General features: G+C 36.4%; 1 protein-coding gene across 9 annotated transcripts in view; it reads left to right on the forward strand.

Moving 5' to 3' along the window:
- Positions 1-18,284, forward strand: part of LOC145965350 (venom dipeptidyl peptidase 4) — a 326,742-nt gene that overhangs the window by 296,354 nt on the left and 12,104 nt on the right. For all 9 annotated transcript variants that reach the window (XM_083088819.1, XM_083088820.1, XM_083088824.1 and 6 more), the window contains 3 exons: positions 348-583; positions 10,032-10,254; positions 16,554-16,741. In XM_083088819.1, the coding sequence (XP_082944945.1) occupies positions 348-583; positions 10,032-10,254; positions 16,554-16,741 (647 nt within the window). The remainder of the gene's footprint in view (positions 1-347; positions 584-10,031; positions 10,255-16,553; positions 16,742-18,284) is intronic.

The following is an 18,284-nucleotide window of genomic DNA, read 5'->3' on the forward strand; positions in this document are numbered from 1 at the left end:
GTTTTTTCCATGAAATATTTTTTTATATTAACGCAAATTAAATGTTATGTCGAAAAATGTTCATAAAAAAAGTAAAAGCGTCAAGAGACTGTAATTACTTTGACTTTACTCTTTTTACATCATCAGAAAAAAAAATAAATATCCCCCTTTCTGGGTCATTTTATTAATTCTATATTGAAACTTGGCTTAGATGTTTGTGAAAAATACAAAGCTGATTTAATTTGTCAAAAATATAGAACGAATACAGATATGATATTGAAATTTTAATAGTCTTTTACGAACAAAGATTGAATTTGAATAAGTTGACAGAGCACAATTTTATTAATGAGAAAATATCTTGCTTTCAGGCGCTTTCGCATAGCGAAAAAAATGGCTGGGTGGAACAGTTCGAGGCACCCATGTTCAACGAGGACGGTACGTCCTTCCTTCTGATTTTACCGCAGAAACAAAAGAACGGCAGCAATTGGCGACACATTGTGCTCGTTACGAATGCAACTAGCGGCAACCCGACCACCACCGCTCTTACATCTGGCTATTTTGTCGTGACGGAAATAATATCGTGGGATCAGGAGGACTCGTATCTGTAAGTTAAACGCAAATATTCCGTGCGTTGCTAATTAAATGATATTCTCAATTTCTTTGACATTTTCTTGATTCTATATTCTTGATAATTTCGTTAAGATGGACAATTTTTTGTTACTTTAAGCTACTTATCATAAACGATTCATTGAAAGTTACATTTGCTAAGTTGAGGAATTAAATTGTGAACTTGTTTTGATGCGAACACAATTTAAAAAGTGATACTCGGATCGAATTAGAAAGCATTAGCGACACAAGTCTTTAGCGATTTAAATATCTATATGGTATAAGCGATATAATTATTCGAAGCTTCGAAGGAAAGTTTTTCCAAGAAAAGCCAGATCAATTCAATTACTTAAAACTTCCTCCTCGATAATCTACTATTAGCGATTGAACCAAATAGATCACGTTTTCACTTCTTTGGAAACTTTCCGGCAATCTTAGCTTCTTCTTGCTGCGAAATGGGATTGTCGAAGTTCAATCGATTTATTGCCGATGCATAATTTAATGGAACATAGATAATTGAGGATCAGTAGCGTCAACATATAGCTTATTCGTCGCTCAAGATTTTAATCACAAGATGTTAATCACATATTTACATTAAGATAAAAATGTATTAAAAAATATAGCTGTTTATAATTAAAATTATATTTAATTTTAAAATTAAGCAATCGATCTTGGAAATTATCTATCACAAAAAAAATTAGATTAGAAATTTATTACGGAACTAATATTTAGAGTTTTCACAAAAGTATTAGCTGTGCAAAATGATGCACTTTATTCGTGTTATTCACATTTGTAATCTGTTTTATTACATGTACGAATTTTTCTCTAATTGAATTTTATATAATTTATCGAATTATTATTATATTAATATTATATTATATTATTATATTAATATTAATTAGTATTATTGACTCTGGATTTTTGCAAGCTTTTTTTTCTTAAAAGATAGGTTTTTGACCTTACATACTTCTGCTTCTCTCGGATAGAGAACTGTTGTGTACATATGCTAGGCCCATATTATGAAGAGCCCTCGAGAAACTCGGTTTCTTCGCGAGTGCTTATCGCGACCGATGACGTTTGGAAAGATAGCGAACACGCGAAATGACTCGGAAGTAATATACGAAGTGAAAGCAGAACTCTCTCCGCGACGATGGCGCGGATCGGGGAAGTTGCGTAATATCGTCGCGGCTTCGAGGGATGAGAGGGACCGAGAGGGAGAGGACGGAGGGTAAATGGATCCTCTCGGTAGGTTGACCTCGCCTCGCAAGAAGCGGCTGACTTAATTACACGTTCATAAATTAAACGAGATCTCCGTCGAGAGAACCGAGCGAGCGACTCGCCGCGCCGGTTGTCGTCATCGGCGTCGTCGTCGTCGTCGGCTTCTTCCGCTTTTTTCGCGTCTCGAAATCCGCGTCGGTCGATTAACGCTCGATGGAAGTGGCCGACGGGAATCGAATTATCGGCAGATCGCGCGATCAGAAAGTTGAAATGTCGTTGTCGGCAACGACGACGACGACGACGACGACTTCCTGTCGAACGTTTCCTCGAGATATCCCCTCTCCTCTCTATCTCACGGAAAAATCGCTTCCATCGGGTATTAATGATCGCTTAAAGTTCGTTGCGTCTCGTTGCACGGAAGAGTGCCTGAAATTTCAAACAATTCGCGATCGAAACAAACAGGCGTACTAGTTGCTAATAATATAAAAGTTCTCGATGATAGCTCTCGATGATTTAAATCTTCTTCCTGTCGTTTCTTGTTTTATATTAAAATAAAAAAATAATATCTAATAATAAAAAAATAATAATATATATAATAAATATAAAAATAATAATATAATAAAATAAAATAATAATAATATAATAATAATATAATAAATATAAAAATAATAATATAATAAAATAATAATAAAATAATAAAATAATAAAAAATAATAAAATAATAAATAATAAAATATCTAATATCGATACGCAAAATGAATTGCGAAGAAATTTCGTCCAAAATTGCGATACAGAATTTCGAAACAACATCCTAGAGAGAGGTCCCGATACGTTCGCTCCAGTTTTCCGTCATTATGCGTACGTGCACGATGAATTTAACGAAGTCATTTCGTTACACGTCATTTCGTTCGTGCAAGAAAGCCAGGCATCAAGCAACGCCGGGTCCGCATTCGGATAACGCGCATGAATTAATCATTAGGACGGTGTAAACACAGAGGACGGCGAGAGAGTTGAGGAGTTATTCAGTGGCGCGTTGCGTTTGCGGCCTGCGAGCGGCGTAACGCGTAATCAATGCGCGGAATCCGCAATACGATCACATTCGCGTGCGCCGGAATTCGTCGATATTACCGCGCTCGTATATCGTTGTATTAGTATCTCGTGCAATCAATATCATCCGCATTCGAATCCATTAGGCATCTAAATTCGATGGTAAAATCTGTCTGTCTAATAATGTGGCTGTCGATCGTCTAGAGAGAGTCGGTTTAATCGCGATTAAAATCGGCGGGAAATCACGATCCTTCGATTAATTAAACGCAAACATTATATAATTCAATTTAAGCGTAAATCCTAAATTCGCATGAGTTTGAAGTAATTTCACGCGCAAATACTCGTCCGATAGAGGGGGGCGATTAAGTATGTAATTGCAGTGACACGCGTTAATCGCTGTTGCATCCTAAACCGGGGCGAGACACCTAGGGGTGAGATATTAAGCACGTTAAACGGCCCAAGATTTAATACCCCGACTGCTTCACGTTGTTTCCCCGAACGAAAGGTCGAATTAACTCGCACGTCTGCCAGCCTCCGCGAACGGACAGGCCTCGCTACCGCAAGAACCCCCTCGTGCATACGTGGGGAACGTTCGTGAGCTGTTTCCGAAAGCTTTCCGCCATTGGCGAGGCCAAATGGAAACGTCGCTGCAATCCGGAGATAAACACCGAGTGAGAGACGCGGTTACGCCCGTTCTATTAACCGACCTTATTATTCTAGTCGTCGCGCGCACTCGTTAACCCTGAACCCCCCAGGATGTCCCGCAGGATGTACCATGATTCCAGGGTCTCTAGCTTCTCCTACATCGCGATTCATACGATTCTTTCTCTTCTTAACGCATTCGATTTTTGACCAATTTATTATCATAATTATCTTTTGTTTAAATGATATATATTCCGAAGAAATTAAATATATAGTGGAGATGAAAGATGAAAATTTTTTGAGAATGATAAATTTAAATCTCACATTTTGTACGCGGAAAAAATAAAAAGCTGATTAATTTGGATAATTAAATTAATAATTTAATATACATTTGGCGCCCCCATGTATTCTGGTTTTAATTTCGCATATCGATGAAACGTACATTTCGCTTTAATTTAAATCGTGGAATAAGAATCGTGATACTTAACGTCCACTTCGTGAAATTACTCGCGTTACATATTGACGTGAAGTAGAAGTGTATTTAGAAAAACAAGCGCTGCGGGATATTTCGTATTCGTCGGTATATTCAATTTATTCCGCCGCAGGTAGAATCCTAATAAAATAAGGCTGAGCGGGAAAAACTCATACACGATGATATTCTCGTGTTTCCGAGGACAGAGAAAGAGAGAGAAGCTTTCACTCTCGCTATTTCAATTTCAACTTTTATAAAAGTTTTTAACACCCTCACTATTCAAAGGCGCGGCCACTCTCGTCCGGCTGTTCTCTCTCTTTCTCTTTCTTTATCTCTTCCTCTCTCTCTTGCGTTGTTTAAGATTTGGAATAAACTGCTCAAAAGTTCGGTGCATTATTTCTCTCGACGAATGGGCACCTTCTCACGATCCCGCCATGAGGGAAGAATATTTCGATTTAATCCTCAAATGTTAATCAACCTGCAAGAGTCTCTCCCCTCTGATAAAAGTTTCTGGTGTTATCATCCGAACGGAATTATGTCACGCAGCTGTCGCATCTTAATCTCTTTTAGCTCCTGAAGTTAAATACGACGAAAATCGATAGAGTCTGATTAACTTTTCGATCCATTGAACAAACCAATTAAGGAACAGAGAAGTCTATCTTGAGTGAACATGGCTACTGTCTTCAGGATCGCGAAAATAGTGAAGACAAAATAAAAACTGCCAATAAGAATTCAAGTACATCGTTCTATGCTAATTTTACATTGTAAACTAATTTCTCTTCGTTAAAACAGAATCTTACATGAAATTTAATATTCCGCATACAATTAGGTCTCAAATTTTCTCTTGATAAAAGAGATATCTAGGTACCCAAAGTTTCCAAGTTCCTAAGTGGCTTAAGACTAGAGTTTTTCAGAATTTAACTTCAGCAAACAAAAAGATAATGAAACTTTATTCCTCGTTTAATTCCAAGGGAGCTTTATTTTAACGGAATGCGGTTGAGGGAAAGAGAGAGAGAGAGACAAGGTTTAAGAATCAAAATTGTAAATAAATGAGATTTAAAATTGAAAAAAAAATGAAATGCGGAGCATATCATCAAAGTTTCGTTAATGACACATCAAACGAATGAGAATAATGATCGCGTAGTGAATCAGCGAAACGTGAAGTTTCCGCTCGGCGCAGCTTTTCAGGGCGATAGATCGACGCTTTTCATGCACATGACGATATTCGATTATGAAAACGTTTTTCAGCCAATTTAAGCTATTATCGACGAAATGTCGCCGCTCGACCGAACGGATGGTGGCAACAAATCACAAACGCGACGAAGCACAAAAGACGGTGAGCGCGGCCGTCCGTATTCTCGCCGACGAGACTGTCGAACAAATATTATATCGCGGTTCCCCGAGAAAGCTCCCTTCCTTTCCGTTATTTCTGGGGCGTTCACTTGCAGCTGTATATAACGTAAACGAGCGATCGTTACACGTGGGACCGCCGCTGTTGGAAAGAATCCGCGAAACGTCCATCAGTTTGCGGTGGAACGCGCGGAAAGAGGAGGAGGGGAAAGGGGGAAATAATCGAGGTCCCCCATCTCCCCTCTACCATTGAAAGCAATAACGATACTCGCTACCTCATCGGAAGAATTTCTGCCGTTATCCGTTTATATAACGTAGATTGTTCTGACAATACCGCGGCGCGAGCACTGGCCGCAACGCCTTTCGTTAAAGTCTCAGGAAGGATAGAGAGGTTCCATTTTCGAAATTAATGGGGAGGATAATTCAAAGTAAACTCGTGATGTATGTATCGAAAAATTAGGCGAAATGGATCGCATCGATCATTGTGACGTGATAATTACGTCAAGTCTTTTGGGGCCGAATGTTTCTGAAACCGCATTGTTTAAATATTCAATGTTAGCGACTCCCAAAGGCTTCCGCGGAATTTCCAGTACATACGTTATAGAAACTTTAATACACGACTATGCAACATGCGTTTAATAAAGCAATGTAATTTTATCTGATTTTATAATTATGTCTAAACTGTGACATCAAATATTATACTTCATTTTTTTATATATAATAAAGATTTGATTTCACTTTCATTTTTACTACGATTAAAAAGTATAGCATTAAATTAACTTTAATTTATTTTTATTTAATTTTTTATTTTTAATTTCTATTTTTTTGTACGAGGGTAAAGGATTATATTCTTTCGACTTTTCTGTAAAAATATATATTTTACATGCTTAGGTTTTTTTTAATTTAATGAATCGTATTCAGAATTAGAAGATGATTAATCAAATGGATCCTCAAGAATTTCTAATTTCTTTCATGAGTATTAATTTTGACTCGAGTCTAACAACACCTTGCAAGCTATCCGAATATGTGAAACTGCTCTCGTGCGAGCGCTTGTACTAAATATTCATAATTCTCATCCTGACGGTCCATAATCTCATTTCTCGACCTTTTTTATTCGGACTACAGACTCTGGCATTCATACGCAATTAAACCTGTATAATGAAACTCGAGATCAAAGCATCAAGAATACGGTTATCACACTGTAACATCGTAATGACAGTTGACAGGATGTTAAAGCCAAAGATTGCTCTTCGTTACAATGTAAATTAATTTTAAAAAATATCATTTTACGTAACTAAATTTTGCGTTCGTAAAATTCTAAACTTCCATTACATTTCTGTCGAAATTAAAACCGGTCATTTCACACTCTTTTTATATTAACATATATATAGGCTCTGCATGAACGTAAAAATGTCCAATATAAATGCCAGAAACTGGAACGGAAGAAAGTCGCGATTTTTATTACACTCTTTCCCTCCCTTATTACGTGAGAATTTATCGCACGTGCGTGTACCACAGGATCGATAAACGGCGTGTAACGTGAACAATAACAAGTTATCGTCACAAATGGGTGAACAACCTGAAATAGATATACTTTGAGTTCGCCTGAGAAAGGGTTCCTTGCGACGCGCGAACGAGCAGTCTATCGCGATAGGCCAACTTTAAATTGCGCCGTTGAAAGTTTCATCGCGTTTCGTAAGACAGATAACTTGGAACGGCGCTTCGCAAGCGTGGATTCGCGCACGCGTGCGCTACGGTGAAAATTGCCGTGTAAAATGTCGCCTACGCCTACGCCTTTATGCAAAGAAGTTCCGGCGAAATTACGAGGTGCGCCCGTGAATCGCTGTATTACGGAATATATGCGTAAACATTGTTGCAACGTGTAATATTGCGCTTAGAAGCGACTTCCGATGAAACAATGAACTCTATTATCGATAAACAGATTACCAGAAGGATTGGACGTTTATTCAACCTCCGATCTCCGACGTGCGATAAACACGGCAGAATTTATCGCGGAATTATCTACGAAATAGAATTTGAAAAGTAGTGAATAAAAAGGGGAAGAACGATGTCTAATATAAGATTTACGATAATAATTTTCTGCAGAAAATTTTTGATTTATTTAATTTCGTGTCTCAAAATTGAAAGGGCCAATGATCGATCACTTATTGGGATTATTTCGATTTTATGCTCATTTGAAAATCAAGCAGCAATATCAATATGCACGTATCATAAAAGTTGTATAACGAATACATTTAATCTGTCATTATGACTTGGAGGGGGTGGGCACATATCCGATATGTATGCAATGTAATTCCGGGTTTAGCTCCAGATTTCCGAAACTTGCAGCTTTCGGTATTAGCTTTTAATATCGCACAGTAACTGCAAGTTAACTTTGCAATTTGGAAACTTGGCGAATCGGCAACTGCCAAAGTCGCACCCGAATAGCAAGACGAAGACGCTGTTAATACTTCATGAACGAGATAAAATTGGCATGTGCTGAGTTTATACTTATCAGCAATCCCCGGACGATGGATTTGTTGACTAATTTCATTAGGAAATACTTGCCGCGCTCGAAAGATCGCTACTTTGAGCCGCTCGAGAAGCTGCTGTCTGTAATTAAATGGCACAGCAGTAGATATATTACTTGGCGTAACTAATGTACCGGGATCAATTGTAGTAATGCGCTAGAAGCTAGAGGAAGGGAAGCGAGAGAGACCACCACGAAGAGAAGAAAAATTGCTCTATCGGTTATCCGAATCGACCAGGCAGGACGAGCGAATTCCGCTCAATTAAATCATCAGAAAATTCTTCATTTTATTTTATGTACTTCTTTATCCATTTAAGAAAGATTTTCTGAAATTTCATGGAACTTATGCAATCATTTATTGTAATTATTAAATATAAAAGATGTTGTTTGTCATCATTCATTTTGGAATTTGCGATCGCGTAAAAAATCTCTAAAATCTCGATATCGTTTTCTCTTGAATAATTCCAAATTATGTAAAAATTATAACGATCTTAATTTAAGGCTACTCCGCTTGTCCATACGGATTATAATTCATAGGAAATTATGGAATATTCGCAATTTGCTTTCGGAATTCCTTTGACGTACGAATTTGCTGTAAATGCCCGTAATTTGCTGTAAAGATGCGACATATCTTTGCCTATTGGATACATCCAACCGCAGAATTTAATCCCGCCATAATACTGTCATCCCCGATTATGACAATGAAGTATCAGCTGCCGGGCGGAGTCCCGAGGGTCCCGGGGGTTCCGGAAACGACTTGCTTGAAATCGATCGATCTTCATTTTCGCGGAAAGGCGCGAGGCGGAGAGCCCGCAGAAGTTGCGAATTCGCGGATACGCGCGGGTGAATGACGGCAGCGCGCAGCTCGAGGTCGTTCAAGATTGATGCGATAGGCTAAATTAACAGGATGCTCGAATTAATCCATTCTAAATAACCCCGAGTCATCTATCTTGCCAGCCCGACGGAAATGCTGGCGACTTAACGTGTTTGCCTAGGTTTCCCCCTCGGTTTTCGCGGGCGATAGAGGATTCATGAACATGCCCTTGGTCTTTGGGCTTCGAAACTTCGAAGGGTCCTCTTATCTCGTTAAATATGTAATAATCTCACACAAGATACGCGTTTTCATACACTATCGAGTGAACTGGAAATTGCAAGGTAGCGCTGACATGAAAATGTATTATTTTATCATCCCTTATATTGAAAATTATAAATTTTCGAAGCTGAAGAAATATTTTCACGAATCAAGTTCAAAATAAAATTTATTCTTTATCTCGAATAAAAATTTTCTTCGAGCTACATATTAAATATAATTAGGGAGATAAGAACAAAGTATTGTTCATATAATTTTCTCAGGCGTATTTTTCGACCCTCTATCCTACGTTAGCGAGATCTTTGAATATCGAAAGAAAGAGTCGGTTCTTTTAGCGTATCGCTTGCCGAGAGAACATTGAGGACCGACGGAGAACAATAGATTTGATTAATGCGTAATCGCATCAGAGCGGTAGCTACCGGCAAGCAGCGGTCAGTCAATAGTCGCAATTTACACCATCAGCTTTCTGATTGTATCTAATGGTAGCATTCTGTCAACGGTAGCCGCTTGATAGGACAGAACGGGAACAACTCAATAAATTGGCATCCTAATAGACTGCGGTCCATATGGAAATTGCGTACCTCTGTGCAATGTTCTTGAGTATTAATCGGGCTGGCGTTTCGCGAAATATCTTTGTCACTTGAGGGAGAGGAGAATCAGCGAGGGAGACGCGAGGGATAATAATAGTCGACTAAATATATATTCTCGCGCGGAATATCGTCTTGGTGAGACGGCATCGAGCTTGGTGGACAATTTGTCTTCGCCAACCCCTCTATCGCGAATATCTTAGGGTCGCAACAGGTGTTCTCCATGTCCCATAATGCAGATGCCGAAGGGCTAATTTCTTAGCGGCGACATTATTCTAATGCGCGCATTTTTCTCTCTCGCACACATACGTATGTTCACGTAAAACGATGATCTCTTTGTCAGATTATTGTACATTGCATATAAAAATAAGAGTCAATTTTAAAAGAGAAAAATAATGATAAAAATAATTTTTTGAGAATATTACGATTATTCGCAAAAAAGTTAATTAATAGATCTGTCAAATTTATGAATATTTATTGAAAAGAATATTTCTTTCTTCTATTTTGCAGGTATTACTTGGCAACTTCGAAAGACGATTCGGCGGTTCAGCATTTATATAGAGTGTCGTTGTTAGATGCGGACCACAAGTCAGTGTGTTTGACTTGTAGCATTGTCAGAGAGAAGGACGGCAGTCGCTGTTTGTACAACAGTGCTGTATTCTCCACTGACAATTCGCATTATGTGCTCACTTGTGCTGGCCCTGGAGTGCCCGACATAAGGATCTACAATAAGGTATGTGTTATCTATACATTTTTAAAACACTTTGCGCAGTATTTTTAAAAGTTTAAATTTTCTATCGAAATAAAAAGTTTCTGCAAAAGATAAAATTTCTCAATAATTTAATTTTGGCAACGATAACATTGTGTTAAAAAAAATAATGAAACCAAATAACATGTTTGATAAAAAAGATATAAATGTCGAGACTTGTATTTCGATATTATATTTTTATATAATAATAAATATCATATGTATAATAGTGTGAATTATTATTTTTTATAAAAAATTATATTATTATTTTTTATAAAAAATAAATGAAACAGTATGCATAGAAAATATATTTAAAATATGCATGTGAAATTAACCTTGAAATAATTAACATTCTATTCAAAATATAATTACCACATCAGATTATACCTCTAATTTCACAAGCCAAAAGAACGCAACGGATATTTCGTGTATTCCCATCTTCGTATTAGTTTCAGCTTTAAATTCAATGTTATTGTGCCGCAGCGCGCGTTTGATAAACGCATTTCATTAAGCATTACACTGCACGCAGTCGAAGTTTATACAAATTTGATCCTATGTAAATAGGAAGAGAAAGAGAGATAGAGGAGATTCGCGTGTGCATTCTGCGAAATTCCTTCTGCTCTCCAATGCAGTTGCGCAAATCGTTACATTATATCCGGGGAACCGCGAACACAATGATCTTTTCGTATCGCTCTCTCGCGTATTTGCATGTGATATAGACGTATGGATGACAGCCGCGTAATTCTGCTAGTGAGAGGTACACGAGGTCCCGGTCACCTATCAGACCGCCGAATCGAATAAATTGTTACAGCAATAGAATGCGCTCGTACTATGTACGGTTGAGTCCCGGTACTGTTCTGTGAATAATATACGAGCTTGCACAGTACATTCTCTCTCTCCCCCTCTCTCTCTCTCTCTCTCTTGCATACACGCTCTCTCTGTCTCCCTTAGCGAGTCATGTATACAAAGCTGGTCCTCGAAATTCTGCACGCAAAACACATTGCGCCCGCGATACGATTCGCTTGGCCTAATCGGATCGGAATCACGCCGAGACAGATTATCGCGACACTGTTACTGTCTCCGTAAAAAGCATGACAATGCATGAGAATGCAACGCACAATAGTACCGGCGTAATAACGATACATTAAGCCGCGAGCGCTGTGGATATAAATATTTCCTCGTATTGTTTTCGAATTCGTTTCCACCGCGTAAGAGGAGGGTATTAAGCGCGAAAACTAAAAGGCCATTTATCTCGGCGCGAACGAGCACTTCGTTGTTATGCGCGTTCGATAGTGTAATTAGAAATTGCATAGCGGTGCAAATTTTTCGAAACGCATTCTTATATATCGAAGGTTAAATTATTATTATCGATATTTGAATTTGAAGGGGTGTTGCATAAGCTGTCAAAAAATATTTTGTCTCTATTTATCGCTGTTTGACCGCGTGCTCGTTTCTCGATCTGGTCACGTTTTGGATCGATTTCTAATTTCGCTATGTAAATAAAACAGATTGACAGAAATGTGGCGCAATCAGCAGCGAACGATAATAGGCATCGACGATTCCGAATGCGTATAAACTTAGTAACATATAGAGTGGACAAAATGTAACAGCATGAAATAAAATTTGTTACACGCTAAACATTTTTCTTCATTATCTTCAAATTTACGCGAATAATAAAGTCGCTTACATCATTTACCTAAAAAATTTAAGCGTTAAATCTCTAAATAAACTTTATGTAACTTGATTTTTTATTACAATTACAATTACGGAAATTTAACGTGTTAAGATATTCTATATTAAATATTGAAAATATTGTAACGACCATGGTTTCTTTGTATTTTTTTAAAGAGAAAAATTTATTATTATTTTATTTATTTCATATTATTATATTTTATTTTGTTATTTATTTTATATTGTTCGAACGATTTATTAAAATTATCAAAGATAATTTTTAAACATACATTATATATAATCTTATATATATTATCTTATTAAGTATATCTGTAAATTCATATAAGTTATATTCATGTTGTATTCATGTTACATTCATATAAAAGAAACACTATTATGATTTCATTTTCCATCCACTTAGAATGCATTTACATCGCGATATCATCGTTTCTACAGTATACTTTTTCATTGAAAGTACGATAGTAATCACGTCGTGCAGATATCGAAAATTATGCATGTTTATTAAAATAATATTCCTATTCAATATTAATAAGTTCTAACATACGTTGATATTCTTTGCAACGCATAATTCAATGTGGATTAAGAAATATTTATGAGAGCATTAACAAGTATCGAGAAGAAAAAAAAATAAGTTGCAGAAAATTAAGTAAAACTTATTCATACATCGTTTTTCGCGCATAATTCTAATGATTTCGTACTACACGTGACTTTAATTCCATTATTTAAATCGATTCTCCGTTTATTTCCCAATCATAATACTCGTCATGATGTAGACAAATGAAGTGTAGGTTCATTTTAGTAAATTACGATTAGCAAGTTTAATTCACCCATTAACGACAACCGACATTGAAACCTATCGTTATTCACATACGTATAAACATCACTTCATTAACTCGTATTAATGCAAACGCACGTTCATTTCTCATTCCCTTATTACAAGCTCCAATTACTGGCCTCTGAATATGAACTTCGACAAGAGCATATTCAGCAGCGAGTATATTAATGTGCACATTACAGTAATGTTTTGAATACAAGTTGTTATCTTATAAAATATTATTTCGCGCATCTCGTTTCCTTTTCAACAACCGCATCTCTATTACATTGCTCTCGTATCTTTCTCATGAATTGATCGAAAATGACTTAAGAATTTAAATATATTCAAGAGAGGAAACTCCTCTCTTTTCGAACTGACTTCTCTTTTCCCTCTCTTCCCACAGTCTATCTAATAATCTATCCGTCCATTTGCTTATTCGCCAATCTAACCGCACGCCAGAAAAAGTTTCGCGATCGGATGAAAGTTTCATTACTTTCGATAATCAAACTCTTTCGTCGACTTTATATATGATGACAGATAAATCGAAACGTCACAAATTGTGCGAGACCACAACAATAGCAATTTATTCATATATTAAGAGAGCGAGAAAGTCCAAAATTAATAATTAATAAATTTATAATAAATTTAATTTATAATAAATGTAACTTATAATAAATTTAATTTATAATAAATTAAATTTATTAATTTAAATTTATTATAAATTAAATTTATTAATTTAAATTTATTATAAATTAAATTTATTAATTTAAATTTATAATAAATAATTAAATATAAATATATGTGAAGAGAAAGGGAAAGAAAAAGAGAGAGAGAGCGACAGAGAGCTATATTGGATCTTTAAATTACATTACACTTAGAAATGTCTTTGAAATGTCTCGATTCGCCAAAGAAGAAATAAGATATGCATCGGACGATTCCCTTGTAATCTGATTATCGTAGCGACAGATGCAGACGCGAAGGAGAAGTGGAAGTCATTGAACTTCGGGGACGACTAACGTAAGATGTCGGGCACGAATCTACGTGCTTTATCGCGATCGACGGAGCGGAGAGAGCGAACTTGGCGAAAATCTGACTATCCGGCGTCTTTGTTTCCCTTCTTTTCCCTTATTTTCGCGCGACCGCTTAACGCTGATAATTGGTCTTCTCGCTCGGGAAACCGTCGACAATGAACATTAATCCAATTACGTTAAAGAGCGACTTCGCCGATGAAATTCGCGCTTTTACACCGTGCGAATCGATCTGTCGACGCTTCCGTTCGACTTTGGCCGTTTTCAATTAACGCGGATAAATTCCCGCATTTCTCTTTCTTGATTCGTGTAACGTCTACATCGACTAATTATTAAAAATCTATGAAATTAATTGCAGCCACAAGAGAAATTGCGCTTTCTTAAATCTTATAAACTACTCAATCAATAATTCAATATTGAAGTCTTATTAATAATACTTTTAAAAGTATAAACTTTCTTTAACATCTTTTTATTGCTTTTTTGCAATCTTTATATTATTTTAACGGTTTAAGGGTACATTATTATCGTATTAAATTTATCTATTTTATTTACCTTACAATTGTAACAAACTGCAAAATACATCCATGTTTATTTGAACCAAACGCTTATTATTGAATTACAAATATTTCATTGCATATTTTCCATAAAAGAGACCGCTATAAGACTGTAATATGACGGTGCACATTTTTAATCCAATTTGTGCTGGAACTAATAGAGTAATTTGTTTCACGTGGATATTGCGCGTGCATGCACGAAGTTCGCAAACACGTGCAAAATTCTCTCTGGAATCCCTTTGCCCATCTTTGCCGCACTCTGATGTGATTTATGATGTACTTTTGCATGCCGATCCAATTACGTAGATATTATGATATCGGCATTATTGAAATTTACAAAAGGTTCAAAGCGATATCAATTGATCGTGTATAACTTTTCGATATTATACTTCGTTATTTCCTGTTGTGTCGAAGCGATTCTCCCGTCATCGCCTGGCTACAAATTCGTGTATTTATTTGACGTAGCGAGATTATAATTTAAAGTCAATTTTTTTAACCTCTTGTATATATTTATAACAACTCAGATTCGTGGTCATTTCCGGTATCACGGTTTTATATCGTGGCTGAGATTCCGTAATCGACAATAAATAATAGTTACATATTATGATTTGAACTTCCACCCCATATTTTTTAGAGGAAAGAAAAAATATCAAGCGTTCAGAAATAGATAAATTAATACACAAGAGATTGAAGGAAAATATGGTTGATTCCGTTTTTTTCTCTTCATAAGTTTTCTAATATTCATTATTAAATGCTTTGTGTAAGAAGTTAAATTAAATATTGTTTCAACTAAAATTTAACTGTAAAATTTTTAAATAATTTTTTAAAAATAACAGGAGAAAACACGTTTTTTTTTTATCTTATAACTTTGAGAAAAATGTCTCTTGCTTTTTATGTTTTCTAGAGAGTTAAAATAAGCGTGAAATTTACGCGCGGTAAAAGCAGAGATGGTTTGTCACTTCTTGGCTTTTCTCTAAAATTTTATCAATTTCCACTCTACGCGAAACATGCGCGCAAACACACTTCCAGTCACCCTGTTGAGGCGGCGAAAAATTCGCGAGAAAAAAACGAAAAAAAGAAATGTGTATACATATATATATTCCCGTCTCAATCGAAAATCGATATCGCTACGTCATATCGCGATCGGCACGAGATTCCCTCTCACAAAAGCCGGAAACGCCTCGCGGATCGCCTGTCATTCAGCGACGAAACTTCGGCAAATGCCGATTTCGCGAGAAAAAGTTCGCTGCGATGCAAAATCGAGATTCACCATCACAGAATCGAGCAAACGGCGGCGTCTCCCGTCGAGTGCCCGACGTACAAAAGCTCGCAGATTGCGCGCTACATTTGCCCCGATCTATCCCTCTTTCCCGAGAGAGAGAGAGAGAGAGAGAGAGAGAGAGAGAGAGAGAAAGAGAGAGGGATGGCCATAGAATTCGCGCGAGTAAACTCGGCGCAAAAACGGAAACCCGGAACTTTAGCGACGCCCTTTGCCGAGCATTGGCTCGGTCTTCTAATGCAATTTTTTTACCGGGCTATACCGCGAATCTTCTTTCCCTCTCGCGATCTTCACCGAGGAAAAAAAAGAGGAACTTCGGACAACTACTTACAAAAGTAGTTGCCCTTTGGACCGAATCGATTCCGATCGGCAAATCTTCGGGAGAAGAAGGGGGAGGCAAGTGTCGACTGAAGTTGCGAAGCACTTTAGGGAAGGCAAACCGTTAAAGGTTCTTCTGGTCTTACGACTTCGTCGTAAGTTTGCGATGTCTCTGTGTGTTGACGATGTGTTATTCTCCGCCCTCGGTATAATCTATTATGGTTATGCTGGCGTCGAAATTAGGAGGCAACCGACAATTGATGATCCAAGGTGGAGGATAAAGATGAAAGGAAAATCGAGTGTGTTGAGAAGATGATGTTATTATTAAGATAGACGTGATTAATTTAACCACATATAAATATATAAAATATGTATAAATTATATATACATAATATATTGTATATATATTTATTTATTATGCATTAAAAAATTTGCATGATTAATAATATTTAATTTGCACGATTTTTAGCATTATTATTAGAAAATTGCATATATTTATACGTATATTCGTAAGCATAAAATAATCTCTATAAATCTTGCATTATGCTGTCATTTGAAGCTATCCTCTGTATATTAAATCAGCATTTTCTCATTTTCAGAATTCCACGTGGTTCTTCGTGTGGGAGGATAATGACGTGGTAACTGAGATAATAGTGGAGAGATCGCAGCCGATCGTCCGGAAATACAAAATCCCAGTTCCTGGTGGCTTTAATGCCCAGGTGAGGCTCCTGATACCGCCCGGTGCTGATTTGAGCGGTGCCACCAAGTATCCCATGCTGGTTTATGTGTAAGTTCTTTAATTTTTCCAATGAACATAGTTTTTTCTCTCTCTCTTTTTCTGATAAAGATATACGAAAGTAACGTATTGCTGTATCTCGCTCAAAAATCAAAGTTTACAAATAATATTCAGATGCTTATGAATATTAATTAATATTTATATTATATATTTATATATATAAATTTTTGAATAAATTAAACAATAATTTTATAATTCGCTTAATCTCTGCTAAAATTAAGATAAATATTTTAAGATTATATGTATTGTACACAGAATTACTTTGAGATTTCGCAGAAAACTTCTTAAGGTACAGAGCGAAAGATATTCTTAATCATTTAACCCCGTGACCGATAAAATTCTATCGATAAAATATATCAGAGATATACCGTGTATTCTGGCAAATTGTCATGCCCGACATAGTGGCACTTTCTAACCACCCCAACCGTTCTTACATTAGTCGCTTTTCGGCGTCGCGCGTCTCTCGTACACTTAAAAGCACCCATATTTTTCGAGAAGCGACAAGAAATGTGACAACGCACTCCGCGGGCATCATCAATCGGTTCCGTCATAATGCAGCCGCGAGATAAGCGTAATGGAGAGCAATGACGAACGTGCAGCAGCGGAACGCAATCTGCGCCGTGACGTGAAAACGAAGCTCTCCTTTACGTGGCCTGAATTAGGGCAGGATGTAAAACCATGAAGCGATGAGTCATTCCGTATTCACTCTCACGAACGAAAACTTGAGCGGCTTCCCCGATAAAAGCGGACCGTTATCGATTCTGACCCGTACTCGTCCATAATTACATTAATGAAAAATATTGTCAAGGTAGTACACTTCTTTTTCTATCGGAAAAAATAATTCGACTAGTCATTATGGCGAGCTTTATGCGTTTCTCAGAAAAAACACATGTACGCGGTAAGCTCGACACGCTCTAGAAAGGTTGATATAACTTTCTGGTATAAATTCTAATAACACCTAATTTGTAGACAGGTCTGAACTTTTGAAAGTACAAAGAGTTTGTGGTAAAAGTTATGTGTGTTGCGATGTTCGCGTTTCTAAAGTGCAAGCTTCGCATTATGCATTAACGGTCAGAAGGAAGATAGTAACGAAAAATATATTCAACAATTTCTCTGTTTGCTAAAGATAATCAAAATTTAGATAATTTAGTAGAGTTTAATTGCGCACATCCGCAAAAATATATTTAACGAGAAATCTTAAAGGATCCTATATTTATTATTTCACTGTGTAATATTTTATAGACGATTGTAATTAATTTTAGAAAAATTTCTCAAACGTATGATCAATTTACATTAATTGTCATCCCGTTTTTCATTGAAAGAAAAAATTCTAAAAGAATATCTTCAGTTTTAAGGGATTGCTTAATTTGTGAAGATTAAAATATATATTAAAATATTATATAATAAAATATTATAAAATATAAACTATTATGAAATATTTTATTATAAAATATTCTTAAAATATATAATAATCTTCTTATAAAAAAGATACAAGATAGAGAACGAAACATTCATATTTTCAATAAACATATAT

This window comes from Camponotus vicinus, unplaced genomic scaffold, assembly GCF_025532165.1.
Source record: "Camponotus vicinus isolate PSW18456_S1 unplaced genomic scaffold, iyCamVici1.0 SCAF_14, whole genome shotgun sequence".
Taxonomy (NCBI): Eukaryota; Metazoa; Arthropoda; class Insecta; order Hymenoptera; family Formicidae; genus Camponotus; species Camponotus vicinus.